At 37.1% G+C, this 26,921-nt stretch overlaps 2 protein-coding genes and 1 long non-coding RNA gene across 3 annotated transcripts; all 3 read right to left on the minus strand.

Moving 5' to 3' along the window:
• Window positions 1–416: 416 nt before the first annotated feature.
• LOC147508369 (serine carboxypeptidase II-2-like) lies at window positions 417–4,961 on the minus strand. The gene is made up of 11 exons (XM_086600911.1): window positions 4,583–4,961; window positions 4,173–4,277; window positions 3,200–3,295; window positions 3,014–3,106; window positions 2,376–2,461; window positions 2,022–2,285; window positions 1,583–1,701; window positions 1,325–1,420; window positions 1,060–1,165; window positions 575–753; window positions 417–526 (listed from the first exon to the last, which is right to left on the minus strand). Exons 1-10 carry the CDS (start codon window positions 4,875–4,877, stop codon window positions 604–606), a joined length of 1,410 nt encoding a protein of 469 aa, XP_086457037.1. The 5' UTR covers window positions 4,878–4,961; the 3' UTR covers window positions 417–526; window positions 575–603.
• Window positions 4,962–10,799: 5,838 nt separating this feature from the next.
• LOC147508370 (uncharacterized) lies at window positions 10,800–11,359 on the minus strand. The gene is made up of 3 exons (XR_015216354.1): window positions 11,322–11,359; window positions 11,160–11,227; window positions 10,800–10,998 (listed from the first exon to the last, which is right to left on the minus strand). It is a non-coding gene; the product is annotated as an uncharacterized LOC147508370 (long non-coding RNA).
• A 1,840-nt stretch (window positions 11,360–13,199) lies between these two features.
• On the minus strand, window positions 13,200–16,752 carry LOC147508371 (uncharacterized). The gene is made up of 4 exons (XM_086597074.1): window positions 16,646–16,752; window positions 15,956–16,409; window positions 15,738–15,797; window positions 13,200–13,334 (listed from the first exon to the last, which is right to left on the minus strand). The coding sequence occupies exons 1-4, from the start codon at window positions 16,750–16,752 to the stop codon at window positions 13,200–13,202; spliced, it is 756 nt and encodes a 251-aa protein (XP_086453200.1).
• Between the last annotated feature and the right edge of the window lie 10,169 nt (window positions 16,753–26,921).

A 26,921-nucleotide genomic window follows, 5' to 3' on the forward strand; every position in this document is an offset into this window, starting at 1 on the left:
GAGGTACGCTGATGAAAACAATATCAAGTCGTAACTCCAATTTATGATATCTTACTCTTTGGCGTTAGTGTTGGAATTGGTGCGCTTATATCCCACAATGACCAAATGATGTGTACCATGTGAAGCACAGTTCTTACATATTTTGGTAATCCATGTTTTTTAGGGTACGCGAAGCATCATATTGATCTAGTATTTGTAAGATTTTGTGAAATCACGGTACCACAGTATAATATGCATCTACGTCTTCAGCTGAATCTGGACTCTACTGTCTACTGTGAGTCCTGGAGGATTGGTTCTGAATTTCAGATAGTTATGAACCTAGAACTCAAGCTCATTCTACACTTCTCCCGGGTGAATAAATTCACTCAGTGATGTGAATGTACAAGTGAATAACTACCATATGACCAAATGAATGCTTTGAAGCAACAAGGATCAGATTTTTTCGTTGCAAAAATATTTTCGATGTGAAGGACATCACGGATATACACAGATCCTCAGTTTCAATGTTCTTACTGATAGTTCATTACAAGTTTTTCTTGACAAAATTACTTTAGTATCAAGGTAAAAACTGAAGGTAGAAGAGAAAAATCAATAATCACTAATCTATGGTAATAGAGAAGGCATTGGATTTCCCGACAGAAACGACTTGAAGAGCACAAGAGCTAGCTTGGGTTTGGTCGCAGGGACCCTATGACCTGCTCCTCTTATTGCTACAAAGTTCAGACCAACGTACTGTTCAGTCCACCCTCCCACCTGCGTAAAACACAAGGATCATGTTTAAGAAAATTACTCGGGCAATATGACAAAATCAACCGGTTCACAAATATATTGTTTGACTAGCGGCGATTCTGCCATTTGATACTTTTATGAAGAAAAGCCATTGAAACTTTGGATGAATAGCTATTGTTAACCGATCAGTGTTTGAAACTTTCAATCATAAGCAATTCTCTTCAGTCACATGAGAGAAATATAAAGAGTGGTCATCTTGACAAGCACACATAGGAGGGAGAAAGAAAAGATAGTGAAATGGATAGCTATCTAAGTTGATCTAGCGCATACCTGTCCATCATCATACCAAGCACGCCAAGGAGATGCAAGTGGAAGTCGGAGAGCATCTATATCGTAGCGGGTGGATGTAACTGGGATTACACCGTCTGTATCACCACTTTCAGACATAAAAGGGAGAGGCGATTATCAGGTCATAATAACGCTTTCAAAGTATACCAAATAATTTACTCAACAAAATCATCTGCGCATAACACTGTCATTTACGAACATCACAACCAAGCCACTGCTATGAAGATAACATGATAGTGTGACCTACCTGAACATCCAAATACGAAGCCCTGATGCTATAAGCTCTTGGTAAATGTCTAGAACCGAAGTAGCAGAATCTTTCCAGGAAGTATATATAGCAGGCCTGAAAAGAACATATATCATAACCCGATTGTCATTTAGCTTGAGGTAATAATCATTGTATGTAAAGAAATGGTATGTCAAACCCATCACCAACAAGCGGCTTTCATAATAAAGGTCATGTTGTAATTTTTAGTTGCTATCTACTTGTACTTGATAGTTTTACCTGCAAAACTCCCATTTAGCGGGATTCACATGAAGTGCTTTCTGAACCTCCGGTAAATTAAAGTATATTCCTGAGTACTGTAGGGTGCACGGGTCATACTCCTCATTGATGTTTCCAACCTTTTGTGGAAAAGAACAAAAGAAATATCATATTCAGTCATTGGTAATTAAGAGACAACATGGAAACATGGAGACACAAGCATACACACTGAAAGAACAAAAATGCACACCGGCCACATGTCATGTTGCTAGATATATACAGACATAAAAATCAGTTTAGATGCTGGAATGAAATTGGTCATACTTGCATCATTTCTTGTTTTTGTTGGCTACCACCTACCTGTATATTATGTTTTTCTGGGAATATATAAGTGAACTTAGCTGTGAGTTAAACATATTACGGTATGAATTAGAATTCGATCTCAGGAAGAATTACTTACATATCGCCTTTTCGGGGGTATATCCGAATCACTGACATTGCTAGTGCAGGTAGGAGTATAGATGCTATATATATCGATGTTCCCAAGCTCAAGAGTAATTACATCAGAAATCTTACTACAATTCTCTGGGCTGTGCACGAAGGAAGCATGGCTACAGAAAGTGTTGCGAAGCTTGTAGGTTTGATCAGAAATCAAACCAGTGGCCCACAAAAATTCTGAACGTCCCAATTGGTCATTGAAATCATCGGTTAGAGCATTTCCCACCTGCATTACATATGTTTCTTCTTTCAACTGTTTGAATGTTCCCATGGTGCACAATCAAGAGATAAGAATAAAAAGGAACTGAGTACATACCATGTAGCCCTTGAGATTGATTGGTTTTTGCCCTGTAGACGACTGATACCTCACAATGGCTTGGGCAAGCTGAGGAATGTAGTGTCCTATGACAAAACAAAATATGCCAATATTTAATGGAATAGTAGAAAAATAATCAATCATGTTAGTTAAACGTTTCCTTTCTATTTACTTAATGATTCAATTGGGGTTACAAAACGGTCAGATATTGATAACGCAACGACTCTATGTTTCTAATGAAAATGACACCCTAGTGCTGTGGTGTGGTTTTCTGTTTTCCATCTGAAGAGACATTAAGGGATCAAGTCTCCACGCTAGAGAGACTATGCCATTTGGAGTCCTGCCATCACAAAAGCAATTGTGATCTGCCTTAAACCACTCTCTATTACCAAAAAAAGTGTGGTATTCTTTTCCAAAACAGAGTCCGCTTCATTATGACAGCTAGGCCACCTTGACTTGACAAAAGGGATTCCAGTCTATAAGATACTTTGATCTTTGTTCTACCAACATCTTTTCATGATTTTATGATTGATTAATTAGTTAAATTACCCAGGGGTAATCAAATACAGTTACTTAGCTTACTTGTGTGCCAAGACTTACTGTTTTAGAATAAAACTACCAGTTAAACTTTTCATTACCTGCATAGCTTTCGCCGGTTATATAGAAATCCCTTCCTTTATATTGAGGAAATCTCTCAAACCACTTGAGTAAGAATACTAACGAGTCATCAGCTGTAAACATGTAAGTTCTGATAATAGTAAGAGAGATTATGTTAGTTTAAAGTCCTATGTACATTTTCAGGTCTAAATTATTTGGACTCATACCAGTCCTTTTATCTCCATTTGTCAGATATTCAGATGGATTGCTGGAATAGGAGAACCCTGTACCAACAGGTGATTCAAGGAATATGATGTTGGCCACTGCAAAAAAGATGCATTGGATTCACAGTAAGGGTGTGTTTGTTATGATGGAAACACTATGGAAAGGAAAGGAAAATAAGAATGGTCCACATTTTCTATAGTTTTTAAGGTGTTTGTTTACCTATGGAAAGGAAATGGGCTTTTCCATATGGAAACAAAATCATGGAAATGGAAAAAGTTTTGTGTCCTTAGCTAACCCCTGAAATTTTTGGAAAAGGTGTTTATCTCCGTTTGTCAGATATTCAGATGGATTTCTGGAATAGGAGAACCCTGTACCAACTGGTGATTCAAGGAATAGGATGTTGGCCACTGCAAAAAGGATGCATTGGATTCACAGTAAGAATTGCATAAGAGAGTTTGTGGGATGATAATTAAACTAGGTATGATTTTCCTAATAGCAATGGTTTCAAATTTGATTGGTAAGAAAACCCAAAGCACACCATTCTGTTGGCATCCTTGATCAGATATGTAGCTGTACTAACTTACAGCTAATGGCGGAGAGAACATCCACCAGTTTAAGGAAATTAAACACCATTCTTTAAGAAAAAAAGTTGTCTTCCCAAAAATAGATACCCTTAGAAGGGAAAAAAAACAGTCGAATTTCAAAGTAATCTACCCGCAATTACCATTTTAGTCTTCTCTGTTACAAAACTACACATCAAACACAGCCTTTAGCCTTATATACAATCAAAGGAAAGCTTGAAGAACATGATGAATGAATTTGACTGGAGAGAAGTTCATCAAGATCTCTTAGATAGAATGAAAGAAAAGCCTGAAGAAGTTCCAGAGCAGATGGTACACAAAAATAACCAGTCCACAAACGACCATCTTTGAAAATACTAACCAAATCTTAGTGAACTATACGAAAAGTGCTTACCTTGATTCCAAGAATAAGGATTGAGATAGAGGGTCTTTCCATCAGGATTAATACTAAAAGGGCCTATTCTCTCTGCTTCGGAACCAACTGACGAACACCCAGGTCCTAAAGATTAGAATCTTCTTGGATCAGAACCAAAAATAATATACGGAAGATAGTAGGTACAATGCACAACAGATAATTGTGAGGAAATTTACGTAAACATAATTGGTAGTATGTTTTAGGTAGGTCTAGAAATGCTGTTCAGGAAAATGACCTATACTTGTACTGCAGAGACTAAAAGAATAAGAAAGCAAGTTTAAGCTGTGCATTTTAGTTTTCTGATCCATCTCATTTAATCACCTAAGATTTTCCACCATAGTGCATGATCACAGAAATTATAACAGTATAGAAGAGCAAAAAAAACAGACCTCCTTCGAGCCAAATAACAAGAGGTTTTGAAGAAGGGTCCTCAACAGCTTCTAAGAACCAATAAAACAGATTCCTCCCAGACTCTTCGTTCACTGTGACAAATCCTGAATAATGTTCAAAGCTCACATTTACAGACAACCCTGGTAGCTCAAGTACTCTGTCTTTCTCTTGTTGTTGATAAGCTGGTTCTGAATCAAAACTACAACTACTACTACAACTAGTACTACTACTTGTTTGAAGCTTAACAAGGAGAAAGAAGAGATGAAAAAACAAAAGCCGTCTCTTCATTTCCATTGTTTTCTTGATATTTGTTCTTGGTTGAATTTGCTAGCAAGGTGGTTGGTGGAAGGAGTGATTGGAATACTAAGTCTATAAGTCTTTACTTATGAGTTGTGATTTTTATATTGAGAGAAAGAGAGGGGAGGTCGGCTCCTTCTGTGGCGGCAAGTAAACTTTGAATTGCTTAGCTGTAATGCAGACAAAGGTGATTTTTATAATGCAGTATAAGTTTTTACGTATGTTTACTTATCTTATGATCAAGACTCAAGAGAAACAAATGATATTACAATTTTGCAAGAAAAAGTGTCCAATTTGCTGCTTAGTCGTGGATCTCTTATAAAAATCAACTTTGTCTGCATTATAAAAACCAACTTTGTATTTGTCTGCATTATTAGCTAAGCAATTCAAAGTTTACTTGCCACAGAAGGAACCGTTACATCAAATTTCTCTTTTAAAGTAGGCTCTAGTTACCATGGAACTGTCTACAGAGGTCAGTTTCCTAATGTATCAACACCAGTGCACTCACCACTGGAATCAGCTCTGTTGGATCTATTTCCACAACAAATTCTGCAGAGTACTGGTCAATATTCAAACTCTTATTTGGACTTAATCATGGGAAACAATAGAGAGCAGTTCTCATCTATTGATTTTCTGATCCCACCTCCTGAGGCAGTGGAAGAAATAGGTCCGTTTCAAGTTCCTTTTCTCACACAGGCAGAAAATCAGAGTACACAAGACTGTCAGATTCACAAACGTCTGGAAATTGGAAAGGGAATAGCAACTGAGGACTACCGTGGCAAGCTGAATATGAAACAAGATGCTGAAGATGTGGAAGATTTCATGGCTCGTGAGGAGAACAGGAAGACACCAATCCAGTTTAGACAAAAGTCACAGAGAGCTGCTGCTGGTTCTTCAAGGGGTTCGAAAACTGGAGCTCGTAATATGTACAAGAAGGCAAGGGGAGCTGGCCGTAAACAGCCCCCAGTTGATCAATGAGGATATTAGCTTGGAATTGTCGAGGAGTAGGCCTCGACTCGACAATTCGGTGCTTAAAAGATCATATCAGAGTAGAGAGGCCAAGTATAATCTTCCTATGTGAAACTAAAGCTGATGTAAATAAGTCATCGCGTATTTTGCGTTCTTTTGCTAGTGACTATAAGTCTTTTGTAATAGGGTCGCGAGGGTTGTCTGGGGGATTATGGTGTTTATGGCAACATGAACTTGATGTACAAATTGTATGGTCGGATAGTTGGATCATACATGCTGCTGTTAATGATATGAATAACGACTTTTGGTATTTGTCTTGTATATATGGTAGCCCCCATTCCCAACCCCGCAGAAGTCAGTGGCACTCCATGCAAAATCTTATTCCTGCAAATACAGTACCTTGGCTATGCATTGGAGACTTCAATGATGTATCCAGCCAAGAGGAAAAGCGAGGAGGACCTCCAGTTCCACGTTCTCATATAAAACATTTCAATGAAATGATTCAACAATGTGCGCTAATGGATCTGGGCTACAGGGGAGCACCTTTCACTTGGTGTAACAACCAAAAAGGAAGCAAAAGAATACTCAAACGACTTGATCGAGGAATGTGTAATGCACAATGGCGAAGTTTGTTTCCAAATGCCCATGTTAATCACTTCCCTACTCTGGATTCAGATCATAAAGTACTATTGTTAGATTGTGCTCCACAACCTCGAAAATTTCAAAAACCTTTTAGATTTGAAATCATGTGGCTTTCAGATCCGACTTGCAAAGAGGTGGTAACGGGAGCATTGCAGTCAAAATTTCATGGCTCCCCTTCTTATATTCTGTGCAGAACGCTGGATACATGTAGGAAAAAGCTACAGTCATGGAACTCCAAGCATTTTGGTAACATCCATCATCAAATGGCACAACTGAGAGTACAGATTCAGAAGTTACAGGAGCAACAACATTTGGCTATTTTAATGGCCAGATGGCTGAATATTTTCTTCAACAAGAGGACATCCTACTCACGAGATATAAGGTATTGTCAAGGAGAATTCATGTCCACTGGGCTCAAAAAGCCAGAGTAGATAGCTTACTCTATAATGAGCTGAATACTAAGTATTTTCATGCAACTGTCGTGAGAAGGAGGCATAGAACATATATTAGTAGACTCTTCAATTCTGAGGAAACATTGTTACAATCTCAAGATGCTATCAGAGAGCACATGGTATTCTATTTCCAGAATTTGTTGTCTACTTCGACACCAACAATGGACGATGATATTCTACAATTAATTCCTCCTAAGGTCATCAAGCATCGACAATGCAAGTCTCTTAGCCCCAAGTGGATCGAGGGCTTAAATATGGGATGCGATGAAGAATATTGGCTCCTTCAAATCACCCGGTCCGGATGGGTTCCAATCTATTTTCTATAAAAAATTCTGGAAAGAAGCAGGCCCCAATTTAATTTCTATGGTGAAAGAATTCTTTCTATATGGATCATTTACAAAGGAGATTAATCGACATATATTATATTGATCCCAAAGATTGGCAACCCAGGCGGGACATTTTCGTCCAATCAGCCTTATAAATGTCACCTACTAGGTCATCTCTAAAATAATGGTGAACGATTTGCGACCTATATCGCAAGCTCGATTAGCCCAAATCAAAGTGCCTTTCTACCGGGAAGATTAATACATGACAATGTTCTTCTTGCCCATGAGGCTTTTCATCAGATTAGAGCCAAGTCAAATAGAAAGCATCACCACTATGCTCTAAAATTTGACATGCAAAAAGCCTATGATCGACTGGAATGGAATTTCATCAAAGAAGTGTTAGCAAGGTTTGGATTTCATGACCAATGGGTACAACGGATGATGTTCTGTATTACCACTCCTTCTTGTGCGGTCCTGATTAATGGTACACCTTCGGGTTTCTTCACACCCACTTGTGGCATCCGCCAGGGAGATCTTTTATCGCCTTATAATTTTATCCTTTGTGCGGAAGTGTTATCGTTAAAGTTACACCAGCTGCTGACTTTAAAAAAGGTGAGAGGACTCAAAATCGCCGCAAATTGTGAGCCATTAAGCCATTTGATGTATGCAGATGATCTCTTAATTTTGCAAAAGCTGACCTTAAAGAGTCTCATGAGATTGATACAGCCATTGGTCATATTGTAACATATCCGACGTAAGATTAATAGATCAAAATCTCAACTAATACATCACAAAGCCATGCCACGAAGAACTTATACATCAGCTACATAGTCCGTGATCATGTACCTTGTACCACAAAGTTCCCGAATTATCGGGAGTGCCATCCATTCTGGGAAGAGCGTCTATAGATCATTTTGCTCCTTTAACCCAAAGATTTCAATCTCGACTTGCTGGATGGAAATCAGCACTACTATCAAAGGGGGGGAGACTGACATTAATCAATTCTGTTCTAACAGCTTTACCAACTCATGTGATGTCGCGGTATCGTCTTCCGGTGTATATTATAGAAGAATTGGATAGGTATAGAAAGTGTTTCTTCTGGAATCATGAGAGGAATCACCGCAAAATGCATTACTTCTCATGGCAATTGGCATGCAGGCCGGTCTCCCAAGGAGGTTTGGGTATTAAGGATCTCGAAGTTCAAAATGTTGAAATTGTTAGGAAAACAAGCTTGGTCTCTTCTACAACCAAGCACTATGTGGGCAACTTACATGCAAGCAAAATATTTTCCAAATAAAAACTTTCTCGAGCCAGCTGTCCTAAAAGTGCATCTATTGCGTGGAAGTCCATATATAAACCGAGGCATTTGTTGGCTCACGGCATTATTTGGCAGATTGGGGATGGAATGAAGGTACGAGCATGGGTTGATTCATGGGTCCCTGATACCCCAATCCCACTAACTCTTTTACCTCAACCATCGGAATGTAATTTTGACCGAGTGGCTGAATAACAAGCTCATGTTCAACGTTGTTGGAAACATGAGCTTGTTATTAACAATTGGCCTGAAAATTATGCTCGCAGAATCCTGTCTCTCGCCCTAAGATTCCAACCACAAGAAGATACCCGTTTCTGGGCACCGGATAAACATGGAGTTTACACTGTCAAGAGCGCATATACCATTGTCACGAAGTCGATTCAAAATGATGATGTTCATTACGATCCTTTTTATAAGAGATTATGGTCCATGAAGGTACCATATAAGCTACGTTTCTTCATTTGGCAAGGTACCCAAGCTGTTATCCCAACTGCTGATTTTTTGGCCTCTAGAAATTTTCTGGTTGATCCTATCTGCTATCTTTGTGCTCAACAAGATGAGTCACTTTTCCATTTATTTACCGAATGTCCATTTACTCGGGCAGTTTGGTATGGCGCCAATTTATCTCAAGTCATTAATTCAGCTCAAAGACTCCACTTTAAGTCTTGGTTGTTACATATATACCAGTATGTAAACCATAATAAGGAGGCGGAGTATTTGCAAACGCTTTTCACTTCGATTATGTGGTTCATATGGCTAGAGAGAAACAAATATCGTTTCCATCCAACAACCGGACCACCCAACCCTTCGGAACTTATCCAAAAAGCACGAAAGTTTACAACTGAGATTATCAGAGTGCATTCATCTGCCACCACAAATGATCAGGAGGTATCACCTATTGCTATCTCTTGGCAATCACCACCTTCTACACACCTAAAATTCAATGTGGATGGATCGTCTTATGGTAATCCGGGCCCCTCCGGGAGCGAGGGAGGTGTATTAAGGAATCCGATGGTGCCTTCCTTCTAGGATTAAGCTACACCAATCTCTAGAGGATCAACTCTACTATTTGAATCGATTTGCCTTGAGAACTAGTTTATATTTAGCTCATAAGCTAAACATGGAAAATGTGATATTTGAGACGGACTCACAATATCGTATAACTGCATTGTGAAGACTTCTCACCAAATCCCTTGGGAGATTCAAAGCAGTTATCACGGACATCAAGGAGCTACTTGCAGCAAACACAAGTTTTCAACTTTCTTTGCCGGAGCTACTGAGAGAGCAATTTTGTGGTGATAAGTTTGCTAAATTTGGATCAGATCAGTGGCTAATCATAATTGGTGGTTAAACCCCACTCCCACTTTCGGCAAAGACATCTACGTGTAGAGTTATCTCGGCTTTCTCTTGGAGATACATCGGTATGGTGCAATATAGCACCTACTTTTTTGTGCTGTTTTTTTGTTTAACGACAAAACTGCTGTATGTACATATAGAAACATAAGATAAATAAACCGCAGTTACCAAAAAAAAAGTTTCCTAATGACATGCAAATAGCAGTCAAGGTTCTGACAGAGAGTGAATTTAATATTTTTTTATTTGTAATTGAAAAAATTCAATTGGATTTCACATCATTACTCCTTTGTTTCTTTTTTCTAGACTATGTCACGAATAATCTATAATTCAAGTAGCCTTTCAAAATATTCTATTTTCTGACATAGTTTCCAAACTATGTTAGAACAATATACTTAAAAGTCCCGACTATTAAATTGTCGTACGATAACACAAATTTAAGAATTCCAAAAAACATATTAACAAAATAAGTCTAAAACAACCAAACATCACAAGACATTAGGGCTGCAGATGGATAGTTTCGGATTCGGATATGCCTACATCCGAATCCGAATCCGAAATTTATTACTCACATCCGAATCCGAATCTGAATCCGACCGGATGTGTAAAATAATGTCCGAATCCGATATCCGATATCCGATTCGGATATCGGATAATATCCGATCCGATCACTAAACATGGGCTTTCATGATTTCGTGATGGGCTTTCGTGATTTCATGGACCTTATCACCGTGCAGTCAAATCATGTTCTAAATTAACTTTGTTAAAAGCTACGGCGAGCACCTTATTCATCAAAATCAACCTGTTAAACACTAAATTAACATTAACATAGCAGTTCATCAGTTCATGCTTCATTAACCTGTTAAACAAACTTCAACAGTTCAACCTCTTAATTAAGAAAATACTTCTAACTTAAGAAAATACCCTCATAACCTATTACAAACATAGAAATCTATTACAAACTAGAGATCATCTCTATTACATAAACATAGAAATCTGGCCCCTGCCCATACAACACTTTTCACATCCAAAACAGTTCCAATCAATTAACACATTAACACCTGCATAGAGGTAAAATCACAACCAACTCACTTAGAGATTATATTTGAAAATAAATAATTAAATACTTCACGAAAACATAAAGAAACATATGTATCACTAATTAGTACTTACTTAAAAAAGTAGACAAGATATAAATTAACCTTACTAATCTTATTCTTACCTTGTTTCATAGTGTCGAGACTAAAAGTTGTTCTATCACAAGTCAAGCATCCAAGCCAACAATCGGTACTAATGCATAAATGAATTAAGATATAAAGAAAGTTAGACATGATGTAATTCTTGAATATATATATATATATAAAGTTCAAGAGAAAGAAGTTACCATTAAGTTTAGGCAACCAATCCTTCAAACATACCAACACCTCCACAGAATCAACACCCAATGATGAACGAGAGTCGGTAAGTATTCTACCATCGGAACTAAATGCAGATTCTGAAGCAACACTCGACACAGGAACTGCTAGAAGGTCACGTGCCATCCTTGCTAATATAGGAAACTTCAGACCATTGTTTTTCCACCAAACCAATATGTCACAACCTTTCCCATTAGCGTCAAATGGGAATAAATCTTCTTCTAGATACTTCTCCAACTCTGTTTTTGGAACTTTTGAACTTTCCGAACGTTGTTTCGTGAAATTTTGGAAACCTTCATCCATCTTAGAACTCCCTTGGTCACTAGAAAATGAATTCAACAAACTAGAAGATGATCCGACATCAACCATAGAAGAATCGGACATTGCATACATGGTGTACAACTCATTCAAAGAATTTTTCACATCTTCTTCTTGTGTAAACTCCTTACCATAAATCATAGTAAATGCATACTCAATAAACTCCATCTTATAACAAGGATCAAGTATAACACAAAAACTCATCAATAAATTACATTCACTCCAATATTTATCAAAATTTTCTTTCATAGCCTTTACCATATCACGGATATAATAAAAATCAGAGTCTAACCACTCAAGAATATCATGATGAATATCACAAACATATTTAAAATGAAAATTTGCAGTTGGGTATTGGACGCCGGAAAAATGAAGTGTACCATCATTGAAAACTTTCAAACACTCACAAATTTTAGTTCCCATCCCACTCTTCAGGAGAAGATAAATGCTTATAGTCGGAAGCTAACTCTGCCAAACGCTCAAAGGCTCTACGCACTCGGATGGCACTACAGAGCATGTCATAAGTAGAGTTCCATCTTGTAGGAACATCCATAGAAACCCCTTTCCCGATTAACCTTAAACCGAGCTAATGCATTCAAAAAATTTCATGCCTACTCTCGAGAATTCTTGCCATACCTAGCACTCTCTCGAATCTTAACAATAAAAGAAGCAATCACATTCAATCCATCTTGCACAATAAGATTTAAAATATGGGCACTACATCTTATATGAAACAAACTACCATCAAGACATAAAACCCCTTTCCTCTTAAGCCAATCCTTGAGCTCCACTACCATAGTATTATTGTTAGAAGCATTATCAACGGTTATAGCAAATAACTTTCTATCAACATTCCATGCCAACGCTTGAGCCTTGATAACCTCACTAAGAACAACACCACTATGTGGTGTAGGAACAGTAAGATAAGCAATGATTTTTTTTCGCAACACCCACTCATCATCAATATAATGACAAGTAACACAACAATAACCAATATTTTGATAGTCAGGGGTCCACATATCAGTTGTAAAACTAAATTTTGATGGCAACTTATCAAAAAAATCTTGTAACTCAGTTCTTGACTCATTGTAAAGTTGCATGACATCCTCTCGAATAGTGGTTCTTGAGACCCATTTGAACATAGGACAAATACCATTTATGAAAACTCTAAAGTATTCATGCTCAGCTATAAGAAAAGGGTAATCATGCTTAGCAACCATGCGTGCAAAGTCAAGTCTACTTGTACGTGGGTCATATTTCCAACTTGCTAATTTTGGAGCTTCATTTGCGTTAAATGAATTACACAAAAGCTTTTGACCCGAAGTAGAACGTTTCTTTATCTTGCAAGCTTTCAAATGATTTCTCAAATGCGTAGTACCTAACTTACTACTAGGATCAAAACTCTTTTTGCAATGTTTACAATAAGCTTTAGAGGTTCTATCTCCTAATTTTTTAATTTCAAACTCTACCCACACTTTTGAACGTTTACCTTTCAATGGATCAAAGACTTTCAGCAGGAGTCTGTTTCTTCATCCCGACGATATACTAGCAGCAACAGTATCGGCATCAATAGGCGTAGGCTCGTTGATAGGCATATGGCTCACACTACCACTAGGTGAAGGAGCTGATGCAGCATTGCTTGGGGTTGGGGTAGCCATTTCCACCTAGATAATACAATAAATAGAGTCAATATTAAAGACAGACGGACATACAACACTTCTAGATTCTTCAAAATTTGAAAATTCAAAAAATTCAAAAAATTCTTCAAAAAAAATGATACTGAGAGAGAGAACAACTTGTCAAACTTCATAAACAGAGCAACTTTAAACTTTTCTTCATTTAGTAGAGAGGATAACAAGTTTTAAAGGAACAGTAGAGATGATAACAGGTCCTCAGAAATGCTATTTCAAAAATGTAAAGACATTCAAACTTAGAAGGTTGTTTTTTATTAGTTGATAATATGCTTTTATAACACTGTAAGTTTTTTTTTTTTTTTAATCTGTTGCAGAGAGAGAAGAAAATTTTTTATGGGGAAGGAGCGACAATATTGAGATGAACTACAAATCTCAATATTTACTGAGAAATGCATATTCACTACAAATCTCGTTATTACTTGTAGTAGCTCTGTTAGTTATATGTGTTCATGCATTGTTCTTAGTAATTTCATTGAAGGAAAACTTTATCAACTACAAATCTCGATTAGTAACATCTAGTGTCACTTGTAGTAGCTCTGTTAGTTATTACTTGTTGAACAGATACTTCCCTGATTTACTGAGAGTGAACTTTCGTAGGCTATATCTTTTTTTTTTCCATTTTCTATATTGCAGGTAAACCATGTTGGTTTCAACAAAAGCAAAAGCAAGAAAGTTTAAAAGTGGTAGCCATTCTTTAGTGACAAAATCTGAGATGTGTGATTGTGTGCTCAAGTGGATGTATCTGTGAAAGAATCTACCACTTTTGACGATATTGTCGATTTGAGAATTTGACATACCTTTGCGTGTTGAAGAGTGGTGGTGCTTTGGAGGAAGAAGAAGAGGAGCGGTGGTGCCTGGTGGTGTGTTGAGAATTTGAAATTTGAGAATTTGAGTGGTGGTTGCGGGTTGTGGCGTTGAGAATTGAGATTAGGTTTGACTGTTTGAGAAAGAAAAAAAACCCTAAACTAAATTAAGTTTGTATTTATATTTTATAGTTTTAATATAATAATATATTTATATTAATTAAATCGGATTCGGATATTATCCGACGGATAGTACCAGCATTTGTATCCGTATTCGAAATCTGTTCGGATGTGAAAATTTATCCGAATCCGAATCCGATATCCGAAAATTTCGGATAATATCCTATTTTTCGAATACGAATACGAATCGGATTCGGATATTCGGCTATCCATCTACACCCCTACAAGGCATTACTAAGACTAAAATCAAATTAGTTGTACATCAACCTCGTTTTTTTATCCATTTCTAATTTTTTTTTTATAGTCTCCTCTGTAATTTCAACATTAAATCATATCTCCACATTATACCTGTAAAACATCATCCAAAAACATAATACATACAACAAACTAAGATGTATAACACTATTCAAAATTTTGACAGAGCCTCCTCTGTAATTTCAACATTAAATCATATCTCCACATTATATTTGTAAAACACCATCCAAAAACATAATACATACAACAAACTAAGATGTACAACACCATCCAAAATTTTGACAGAGCCTCCTCTATAATTTCAACATTAAATCATATCTCCACGTCATACCTGCTTTGGACTTTTACAAAAAAACTAAGATGTACAACACCATCCAAAAACAAAAATACATAACAATTTACATCTTATAAGTTCAATAAGATAATACATACAACAAAATACGTGTAAGACTTTACAAATTATTTCATTACAGAGCTCTCACTCTGCAGTTGCACCTAAACATATGCAGCAAGTGTCAAAAAATGTTCTTCATGGTTGGCATTTGCCAAGTCCCTACACAAATTAAAAAAAAAAAAACAAAAAACATCAACTTTATCAAAGTAATAAAAAAAAACATTCTTCAAGGTAATGACATAGACATTACTTCAAAAGTAAAAACAAGATAATTGTAGGCTTAACCACAAATGTAAAATTGAACTTAAGCAAATATAATATACATATTGCTTATCTAACTAGATAACAAGAAACATTGTAGGTGCAAACTAGCAAAGTTGGTAAAACTTTTGGGTGATGATACTAGCTAGAGGTTTGGGGTTCGAACCCCACCGCACCAATGAGTTATTGTTCTAGTTTAAAAATAGGCTTGCCAATAAAAAAAAAAGATAATAAGAAACATTAGGAAACACATTAGTAAGTGTCAAACTATGGAAAACCAATATGTGTCACCTCCCACTTAAGATTCAATTATGATATTATAAGAAACATATTTTGTGTAACTTTAGGCATTAGTTTAAATGTACATATAGATGAATCAACTATAAGATGCAATCATGAATTAACATAACGAGAATATAAACAAAATCTCAAGATAAGTGTAGTTTCAACTAATGTTTGTAGTTGACATGTGGAGCAAACGACTCTCCTCTTGCAATCAGCCTTTAAGACCAACTCATCTTCCAATTCTTTGCAGTCTATCTAAAGTGAACATAGGGCTAAATGTTAGATCACACAACTTTCTGGTACTTGACAAAGCAACAAATGTCAAACTGGGCTTTCTTTTTCACCAATATCTACCACAACCTGATCAAGAGTGAGCCCTTGACTTTTATGAATTGTTATAGCTCAATACAAACTAGAGAAATCTGAGTTCTTTGGCATGAAGTATTATTTGTCTTCCAATGAGTTGTTTGTGGAGCAATTGGTATTATATTAGAATCTAGACGGAACTTAGGACCACGGTAGTTATCAAAATCAACCATGACCGCAAGAGGAATATCTTCTGGTGATTTGCAACCATTTGCATAGACAATGTCCACAATAATGCCCATTGCACCATTAACCAGACCATTGTGTGTGACAATGTTTGATCGAAGCATAACATGTGCACCAACTGATAAACACAAAACTTTTTCCAAGCCTTTCGCATCATCAGACAAAGCCCTAGAAGCAGTATCACAATTAATTTTTGATACAATTCGAGCAACAGATTTTCCAAGCTCAATTAGTCGATTGAGATTGTAATCATGTGCAGCTTGCTTGGTCGGAAATAGACGCAAAACATATTTGAAGGTGTTAATTTCTTCCGCACTGAGCGAGGAAAAGTCTCTAGTCAGAAATAATTTCTAGTCATCGATCGTGGATGTTCCATCACTGAGTCTCATCAATGCTTCCCAGAACAATGCTTGCCTATCCCCTGCTTGTTGAAATATATGAGACAACCGAACACATTTATCAAAAAAAGTGTACAAAAGTCTACCATATAGTTGCTGAGGACTCCCACCTCCTTTATACAATGCCCTATCGCGATCTGAGGAGGTAATCACGTGATATCACCAACAAGGAGAATAGAGACATTACCAAATGGCTCATTAGGCCTAAAAATATCTCGACAACGACGGTCAATATTTGCAAGCATAGATGTTTCGACCATACTATATTCATCAATAATGATGAGTTTGGTGTTTTTAAAGTCCTCTTGCATACACTGACATTGATCACCTTCATTTTTTTTTTTGAAGTATTTCGTTCAGTTCTGATGGCGAGTTCATGGTGTATGGTTGCACCTCCAATTAAAAAGCGGTGACTCGGTTGGAGCCATGACCGCACTACTTTAGCTGATCTAAAAATCCGATAATTGAATGCACAATTGCATTTTATGAGAGTGGACTTCCTCGCGTACTGCACCACCACAAACTATCATACGAATGTATGCTCGACATTCTAGTGCTCAAATAACCATATCATGTGCCACTCTTTGTTCAAGAGACAATTCATCAAGGGTTACAATAAGAGGTTCAATGTTAACTTCTTCTCCACCGCGCAAAGTATGCACAAATTTTCTTTCACTCTCCATGTTTGGATATCGATATAAACCTTCAGCCCAATTGTGTGAAGTATCAAAGTCTCGCCTTCCTAATTCGACATTCTCCCAAGGGACAAACAAGGGCCCCATTGCAGTTGCCATCATCCATTCATCTCGAAACATGTCTTCCATATCATTCTCTATCTCAATATCATCTTTGCATTCTTCATCAACAGGTTCAGGAAGAATTATTGATTGGTGTTCTCTGAAGCCCAAGTCCATGTACCTTTCTGACCATAGTATGAAATCCCCTTTTGCTTCTTCTAGAGTCTGAAAAGGGTGATGAATCAAGGCTTGTTGACTACAAAATGATTCTAATTTTTCAGTATTTGGTAGGATGTCACCATCCAGTTGTGGAGCCAAACGCACAATTGCATTAGCTCGAGAAGTGTGCCAACCCTTCCGATCAAAGTAGTGTATTTTTGCTATATCGAGGAGGGATGTATTTTCATAGCAAGGAGGTCATTGCATATATCTTCCTACAAAGCTTAAGTCTATTCCAACAATCTCTTTATCTTCATCCCCTCTTCTACGATATAAAGTTGATACTAACATGCTCTTTTCACTTACATTTAAAAGGACAAACTTCCTTGATGATCATACCAATGGGTACCCCATTAACAAATGACTTACTTCTTGGGCAGAAATATCTCTTTCGGATACATGCACTTTTCATAAGCAATCGCTTGAAACCAGATTTTACATTCTGACATGGACGACAAAAATCTTCAACAATTTCTCGTAAAATTTCTGTGAAACTCTTTGATGTAGGCTCAAATTTTGAAGCATACTTAGCAATGTAATTTACTACAGACTGCACCGAAAGGACGGGCGACCAATCAATGTTTGCACGCCATGTCTGCAAAAAATTTCTATTATGGGAGCAGACTAACTCATCATCCTGACTCCCCATAAACCGGAACATATTACTGTTAGGCGGTTCCTTCAACAATCTCCGACTGATCAAGTATATTAAATGGATATCTAAAGCAACATCCCATCTGTTTTGTTGTTTTATGTATATGTAAGCAATGGCTTCCACATATACTGTGTCACATGACCCAATTAACCAATAAAGCATAGTTATCTCCATCTGTATCAAGATTCAACTCGAGTGACAAAGTACGCACGCGCACAAGGATGCTCTTGCATATTTCTATCCATGCTAGGATCTGGATTTACAGTGGAAACAAGACTATCAAAATATTCAATGACATTTGCTCTAACCTCTGCGCTTGTACCTATCCCACTAACATCTGGAGCACCTCTTAGCCAAAGAAATCCATGAATATGACCACTGCCACGATTCTGCCACTCAAACCGGTACCAATGATCAACCACAGAAAACTCATTGATTAAATATTCCTGAAAGAAATTAGATACCCTGGCATGAAAGAACCATGCGACGACACTTGGATTTTCGTTAACCAACCTTGCACATCCCCTTCTTTTTTCTAAAAGAGACAACCTGTAAGCCATATAATTCAACATGTCATACATGTCAAGATCCTCAAATAATTCCTAACTCATAGCCAAGATATATTAAAATGATGTACAACACTATCATTCAACATTAAAATGAGACAACCTTTCAAGTGCATTAGATGGATCCAAAATGTGAAATAGTTCTGGCCATTGCATATCAGCAACACTGAGTGTGAAGAATATCGTTGGTGGACCTAACTATTTCAATAATAAAATAAATAAAATGCATGTTTCAATTCAATATTAATTGGTATTATAAATCAAAATGAATGATTTGTACAAGAAACACATAATAACATGTTGGTTCGGAGCTTGGACTATCTTATTTAGGTATTAGGTTAAGCTCCCCCACAATATCAATTTTTCAAAAAACAAATTATAATAAAGGTGGTTCGATTTTTATTGGTTTAGAACTGAATCGGTTCAACCACGATTTAGCTTAGACCGAGGGTCCGACCAAAAACTCTAGTTTTCACCAACCCCAACTGAAAATTTACCGGTTTCGATCGGACCTCGGTTCAACCACCGGCCCGGTCCGGTTTTCTAAACATGATCACAACAACAAAATTTTAAATAATAAAATAAAAATAAAAATAACATTAAAAAAATTAGGGTTTTTCCTACACGCAATTGTTCACAAAATGTGTCAAGAATTTTTTTTCTTCTTCTTAGCTGCCCATTGAAGGTTATATCTTTCCTATTACTTTACATTAGAGATTGATTTAAAAAAAAAAAAAAAAAAAAAAAAAAATATGCTTTGATTTTTGACTGTTTTGTTGGAAGTTTAATTTTTTATTGATTATAAGTGAAAAATTAGACTTGGGGTTTTCACTGTGTATTTGTTCAGAATTTTCAGATGGAGATTTCAAAGTGCTCTTGTTGTATGTAGATAATATATTGATAGTCAGCCAAAACATCAACAAGATATCCAAGATGAAAAAAAACTTGAGTAAGTCCTTTGAGATGAAGGATTTGGGTTAAGCAAAACAGATACTTAGTATGCGGATCACTCGTGATAGAAAGAGTGGGAAATTCTGGTTTTCTCAAGAAATCTATATTGAGAAGGTGTTGAAGAGATTCAACATGGATCAAGCGAAGTTGGTGAGTTGTCTACTTGGTGGTCAATTCGCATGACCAAAACTAAGTGTCCGAAGGGTGAGCATGAGAATAAATAAATGCAAAAGATTCCTTATGCATCCACAGTGGGTAGTTTGATGTATACAATGGTGTGTACAAGACTGGATATTGCTTTCACCGCGTGAGTGTTGTAAGCCATTTCATCAAACCGTAAAAGAGCATTGAGAAGGTGTTAAGTGGATATTGAGATATCTCAAAGGAACTTCCAAGGCATGTTTGTGTTTTGGTGGAAGTAATACCTTACTTGAAGGCTACCTGTGATGCAAACATGGCGGTGATGTTGACTTCGATGAAGTCCACTTCTAGTTATCACATTTACATTTGCAGGGGAGAGCAATTTCTTGACAATGAAGTTGCAAAAGTGTGTTGCCCTCTACTACTTAAGCCGAAAGTATATTGCAGCCACTTCGATTGTTGCAAATAGATGTTATGGATGAAGAGATTCTTAAATGAACTAGAGCTAAAGCGTAAAACAATTTGCCGCTATTTATGATAGTCAAAGCGCCCATCCATTTGAGCATGAATCTGAGTTTTCATTTTAGAACCAAGCACATATATATAATGCGTTATCATCGATTAGAGAAGTTCTCGAAGAGAAGCCGATTGCGGCATCGAGAATAACCATAGTGACAAGAATTGGTTGGATATGATGACCAAAGTTTTGCCGAAGGGCAAGTTTGATGTTTATTGTGTTACCGCCGGATTGATATCACACTCCTCCTGCTGATTTGGGAATGCGTGGAGGTAGCCTCCCTCATGGCTCGGGAGAGGGATATTATTGGGTGGTCCCTCACCATGTCAAGATGTGAATACTTTTGGGATCACCATAGGGGCGGACGCTCGGTAATATGCCTTGCGAGAAGGGCATAGGCGGAGGCATATGAAGATATGAATACTGACTATTGGAATCACCATAAGGGTGGACGCCCTTGAACATGCCTTGTGAGAGGGGCGCATGCCCCCATGGCCATGCACAGGCAGAGTTCCGATTTTTCGTAAATAAACCGAGATGGATCAAAATTTCATTGTACACTGAAATTTTAGGATACTATATATATGAAGTTAGGGTTTTTGACCCATAACATAAGGGAGAGAGAAACTAATTTTGAGAGCAACCAAAATTGAAATAAAACCCTTGCAAAGAGAAAAAATTTGTATGAAGAGAGATTAGTAAAGAGAGAGCTAGTAAGTGTGGAGATACTTGAGAGGAGTGATTGTAATATTTCTTCCCACTCTTATAAAAGGATTGGCTCTTGTGGACATAGACATCATTGGACAAACCACGGTATATCTTGTGTCTCATTGTGTTATACTTTTACTTTACATTGCTATTGCTTGTTTGTGATAGTTAATTCCATTGCTTAGAAGTGTGATTGTTGGTTGTAGTGAAATGTTAGATTTTTTTATTGGAGTTTAAAGTGTCCATATACAAGCTATCTTAGTGGGGATCAATTGGTATCATTTTCCCCAACACATCTATCAAGTGATGTTAAAAGTTTTGGTATAAGGTGCTCATGGATGAGATTGTTATTTTGGCTTTTGGATAAAGTTCTTTCTAGTTGGTTTGGTTGCATCTTCCCTAGTTATTTATGAGTTGTTTGGATACATCACCCCCTGATGCTATGATTGGTGTTTTATTATTGATTCTTGGATCTAACTTAGCCTTTGTTATTTTTGCTGGTCAAGCTCTTTTATTGTTTGTTTCACCTAGTTCTTGAGCTACCTCCATATGAAGAGTATTTTTTTTTGGAACTTCTATGACATGTGCATGGAGCCTTTTGGAGCTACTAAGACCTACGAGTTTGGAGCCTTTGTTTTTATTTGTTGATATTGTTGCGGGTGCATGTTCGAATTGAAGATGATGCTTGATGCTGAAGTTTGAAAGTTTATATGTTTGTATTTGGAAGGGATATTTTATGTGGTATCTCTATATATGCTCAAGGGGGGAATGTTATCTACTGGTTGCTCATTGTAATTGCAAGCTTGAAATATACTCGGTCTCAGATATTTCGCTCGGAGAGGGAGTGTTGAGATATATCTAAGTTCTAGTATATGGTTTAGTCCCACATTGAGTAGGTATTAGTCGAAAGTATCTTATATAAGGAGAGTAAGTCCCTTTGTAATCATAATCCAAACATAATAATATTTACGCTTTATAGAATTCTACCGAGGAAGTTCGCCAGCTTTATGTTGGAGTTATCCCTCACATGAGGATGAGGGAAGAATATGGGAGAAAGTAGTAATCGTTTCGTGTGAATAAGTCGGAGCGAAAGCAATCGCTGCATGTGATCAACTTATCGCCGAAGCCTCCTCGAATAGTGATTATCGGAGAGAGTATGGTCGCAGCAGATATTGATATGGATACTTGAAGGTATTTGGGTGCGTGGCATTTGTTCATATTCCAAGGATAAGAGATCCAAGCTTGATGACAAAGCCAAGCGTTGCATTTTTACGGGTTATGGGGATGAGAAGTTTGGCTACAAACTCTATGATCCGATTAACAAGAAGGTAATCTCAAGTCGAGATGTTGTGTTCTTGGATGACCAAACCATAGCAGACTTTGAGGATGGTGAGAAGCTAGAAGCTTTCACTAATGATCTTGTTGATTTAGAACCAGAAGTTCCTACTGTGGAACGTGTAGAAGGCATTGAGAATGCAGAGAACCATGGGTTTGAAGCTCATGATGGGATAGAACCTATTGATATTAAAGATGCAGATGAAGTGCATGAACCACCACCTGAGCAAGTAGAAGTGTATCCTCCTGAGCCACATGAAGATGGGGATAAGGAGGTCCGACAGAGAGAGACAAGCTTCAACCAGGTATCCACCACATACGTATGTTTTACTATCTGATGGTGGAGAACCTATGTACTATCAAGAGGCTCTTGAAGGTACAGACAAAGAGAAGTGGTTGAAGGCCATGCATTATGAGATGGATTATTTGCATAAAAATCACACTTATAACTTAGTTGAGAAACCGAAAGGAAGAAATTTTTTAAGGATAAGTGGAACTACAAAGTCAAGCATGAGGAGAATAATCCACACCCAAGACACAAAGGAAAAGTATTGACTTTGATAAAATTTTCTCTCCTGTAGTTAAGATGACTTCTATCGAGGGGTGGTATTGGTCCGACCATAAAGTATGAACCTAGAGGTTGAAAGCAACTAGATGTCAAGACAACTTTTCTTCATGGAGACCTTGAAGAAAATGTATACATGGACCGACCCGGAGGGGTTAAAGGTCAAAGGCAAGGAACACCTAGTATGCAAAGCGATAAAGAGTTTGTATGGTTCGCACCAAGACAGAGAGACGATTGGTACATAAAGTTTGATTCCTTTTTATCATCATAGCAATTTCTAAACAATTAAAAAAAATGAATATTTGAAATATAAATATCTCAAACATCCCCGGTTCAATTGTCTAAAAACCCGGGCTATGATGGGGGTGGATACAACACATGTCAAAAACCTAAACCCCCACATCATCATAAAGAATCTTAACAACAAAAATAATCTCCAAAATTCTCTTTATTACTTTATAAAAAGCTATCTTCCGTCCCAATAAAACATCAAATAAAAACTCTCGAATAACATTCTTAAATATCTTATTCTCATGTCATGCTAAAAATGTAAACTACGTTATTACATCCTTTCAATAAGAATCGGACCTAATAAAGAACTAACGGATTGCTCAGTGCATGAATCCTAATCACACGCCTTGGTTCCATCGCCTTCCACCTATGTTCCAAAAGAACACACCCACGTTACAAAACAAAGCAAACATGGGTCAAAAAATGGAATTCTTTGGTATGAGTAGACTAACCACATATAAACATTATCATACTTTAATTATCCAAACAATCGCGTTATATTTTCCCATAACTTAATCATTCTCAACTTGGAAGGCGTGTAGTGGTTAGCCATTTCAACCGACATAGTTTCTTCCCAACAAAACTTCCATTATATTAACTCATTCTAATAACTCGTTTTAATATCTAAACCATTCAATTAAAACTTTACCGATATCCACCGGCCAGATAAGGGGTAGGGCCGTCCTCAAGACAAAATGTTATTAAGTCCTACCCTCCCCGCAAAAGTTAGTTTAACTTCTATATAACATATGTAGATATTATATTAGGTATACAAAAGTAACCCAAACACTCGCGATAATCAAATAATACAACTAACCCGGCAAGCGCGAATACCTTGGTTCCTCTCAGAAAGGCCCAAAGAATCGGGTCATTCACAAGACATTCAATGAATAATGGGTCATTCATGGCACATTCAATGAATACCCCCTATATATAACGCTAATGGGCCATTTATGGCACATTCAATAAATGCCATTCAATAAATGCCCACATAACATATGACATCACCAGTCATAAAACAAAATCCCAAAACTTGAGGCGTGGAGAGTTCTAAAAGAGTGCGGTAAATTGTTTACGCATTATGAACTTTATTGCATATATAAATTCAGAGAACAAAGGAGTATCTTGATTCATGTATTTTTGGTTTTCTGGCGTTATTAATTATATAGATGTCAAGTTGTCATAACGCCAGAGATATCATAAACCTCAAACATCACATAGTAGTTAATACACATACACACGTATATATAGAAAGGTCTTAGCCTAAAACCAAGCATGTTAATAGCCCTAGACTTATCCTAATAGACCGAATCATAATCCGAGTTAAAAGGTCAAATTGGGTCAACTGGTCAAAGTCAACCCTTATCAAAAGTCAACTCTGGTCAAAGTCAACAACAGTCAACCAGCCAGGTCAACAACATACAACCAGACCTAAACTCCTCTAACCCAAAAGCCCAAAGCCTAAGGCCCAAAGTTTAAACTTAAGACCAAAAAGAAAATATCCAAAAAAACACTCAAGCCCACTTGCCTGATTCGGCCCAAGCCCAATCTAAACTTACTGTTCATAAATTATAACCTGACCCACTTGGATTTATAAAACCAGCCCACAAAATAACTTAAAACCGGCCCAACTCAAACAAATTTCGGCCCAAGGCCAAACCGAAATTCACTGTTCATCTTCTCCAACCAGTTACCACCACCACCAGCTCGCCACCAATTCCGATCTTCTTCCACCCTCATCCCAGCGGTTTTAACCCTTGTTAAAAACCCTATAACATTAATAAAAGAAAAAGCTCAATTCATTTAATCGATAATCCTTCATCAAAACTAAATCTGAATCAATCAGCCATTAACAACCCATTCAAGTCATTCAAGTTTCAGTAGCACCCAAACCATTAACCCACCGTATTCCATTCTTAACAATCAACCATCGAAATAATAGTTTGAAAATTGGTGATCCATAACCTTTACTAAATTCCAACAGTTCTAAGTTAGTTATGAATCATGTTATACGTAATGCACTTCCAAGTCAGCCACTACCCAACGGTTTACTAAAGACCAAATATATTATCAAAAGGTCTTAACCTTAATCATTATCACAACTCCACATTTCTCTCACATGTACAGGTACGAGATACTTCAAGACAAAGGAAGTTAGGAATATAACCAATTCACACAATTAAATAAATAAATTTCATACTACTACAGTACTACTGTGGGGAATATCTAACCATTCCAATGAAACAAAAAGATAAAAATGACAGTATATCATCCATCCATGACTGAGTAGATTTTCATCTCTTGGAAAAACTAACTTAAACTGTTAACAAATTAATAAAATTAGTTGGTAATCGATTAAAATTTAAAACAAATAAAAATTAGACTACTCACCTTTTATAAACTGAACAGCGAGAAAACCCGAAAGACCGAAGTCGACTGTTGCGCGAAACGACGATCTTCCTCGTTCAAAACCTTTTCTTATTTTAGTAACCCCCTTTTTTTTTTCTAAAACTCTCGCTGTGTTTTTGACCAACCCTATTCTGTTTCCTTTCTGTTAAAACAAAACCCCCAAAATAGGGAAGAAGGTTTATCCCATAAACCCACGTCTCCTATTTCCTCTAACACTTATCCTATTTTATTTTATTTTATATATTATCTATTATTATTATTATTAGGAAAATAAAAGAATAAAAACACGTGGTGTTATATTTATGGTGAAGCATGGCTACATGAAGTCCGCTTCCGATCACTGTGTGTTTGTTCAGAAATTTCCAGATGGAGATTTCATAGTGCTTTCTTGTTGTATGTGGATGATATGTTGATAGTTGTCTAGAACATCAACAAGATATCAAGCTAAAGAAAAGACTTGAGTAAGTCTTTTGAGATGGAGGATTTGGGTAAAAGCAAATCGATACTTGGGATCACGGATCACCGTGATAGAAAGAGTGGGAAGTTGTGGCTTTCTCAAGAAAGCTACATTGAGAAGGTGTTGAAGAGATTCAACATGGATCAAGCGAAGCCAGTCAGTTGTTCGCTTGGTGGCCAGTTCTGCATGACCAAAGATATGTGTCCAAAGGGTGAGTATAAGCAGAGTCAAATGGAAAAGATTCCTTATGCATCCACAGTGGGCAGCTTGATGTATGTAATAGTGTGTACAAGACCGGATATTGCTTTTGCCGTTGGTGTTGTAAGCCGTTTTCTGTCAAATCTGAGTAAAGAGTATTGGGAAGGTGTTAAGTAGATATTGAGATATCTCAAGGGCACTTCCAAAGCGTGTTTGTGTTTTGGTGGAAGTAAGACCTTGCTTGAATGCTACATTAATGCAGACATGGCAGGTGATGCTGACTCTATGAAATCCACCTCTGGTTATCTATTTACTTTTGCAGGGGGAGCAGATTCTTGGCAATTTAAGTTGTAAAAGTGTGTTGCCCTCTCCACTACAAAATCCGAATATATTGAAGCCACTGAGTGTTGCAAAGAGATACTATAGATGAAGAGGTTCTTCGATGAACTAGGGCTAAAGCAGAAACAATTTGTAGTTCTATGTGACAGTCAGAGCGCCATCCATTTGAGCAAGAATCCAAGTTTTCATTTTTGATCCAAGCACATATATGTGCGTTATCATTGGATTAGAGAAGTTATCAAAGACAAGCATTTGTGCATTGAGAAGATCCATACCGACAAGAATGGGTCGGATATGATGACCAAAGTATTACCGAAAGATAAGTTTGATGTTTGTTGTAC

The sequence above is a fragment of the Coptis chinensis genome, chromosome 3 (assembly GCF_015680905.1).
Source record: "Coptis chinensis isolate HL-2020 chromosome 3, ASM1568090v1, whole genome shotgun sequence".
NCBI classification, from domain to species: domain Eukaryota; kingdom Viridiplantae; phylum Streptophyta; class Magnoliopsida; order Ranunculales; family Ranunculaceae; genus Coptis; species Coptis chinensis.

Bases quoted from the DNA above. Each gene is read 5' to 3' on its own strand.
- LOC147508369 (XM_086600911.1), bottom strand. From the start codon at position 4,877: ATGGAAATGAAGAGACGGCTTTTGTTTTTTCATCTCTTCTTTCTCCTT. The intron at 3,107-3,199 runs GTATGAGTCCAA...ACATGTTTACAG, and splicing joins AAATGGAGATAAAAGGACTG to CTGATGACTCGTTAGTATTC. The intron at 1,702-2,021 runs GTAAGTAATTCT...TTTCCACAAAAG, and splicing joins TACCCCCGAAAAGGCGATAT to GTTGGAAACATCAATGAGGA.
- LOC147508371 (XM_086597074.1), bottom strand. From the start codon at position 16,752: ATGGTCGAAACATCTATGCTTGCAAATATTGACCGTCGTTGTCGAGAT. The intron at 15,798-15,955 runs GTTTGTATTGAG...TGTTCACTTTAG, and splicing joins AAAGAACTCAGATTTCTCTA to ATAGACTGCAAAGAATTGGA. The intron at 13,335-15,737 runs GTTTGCTCCACA...TGTATTATCTAG, and splicing joins CTGATTGCAAGAGGAGAGTC to GTGGAAATGGCTACCCCAAC.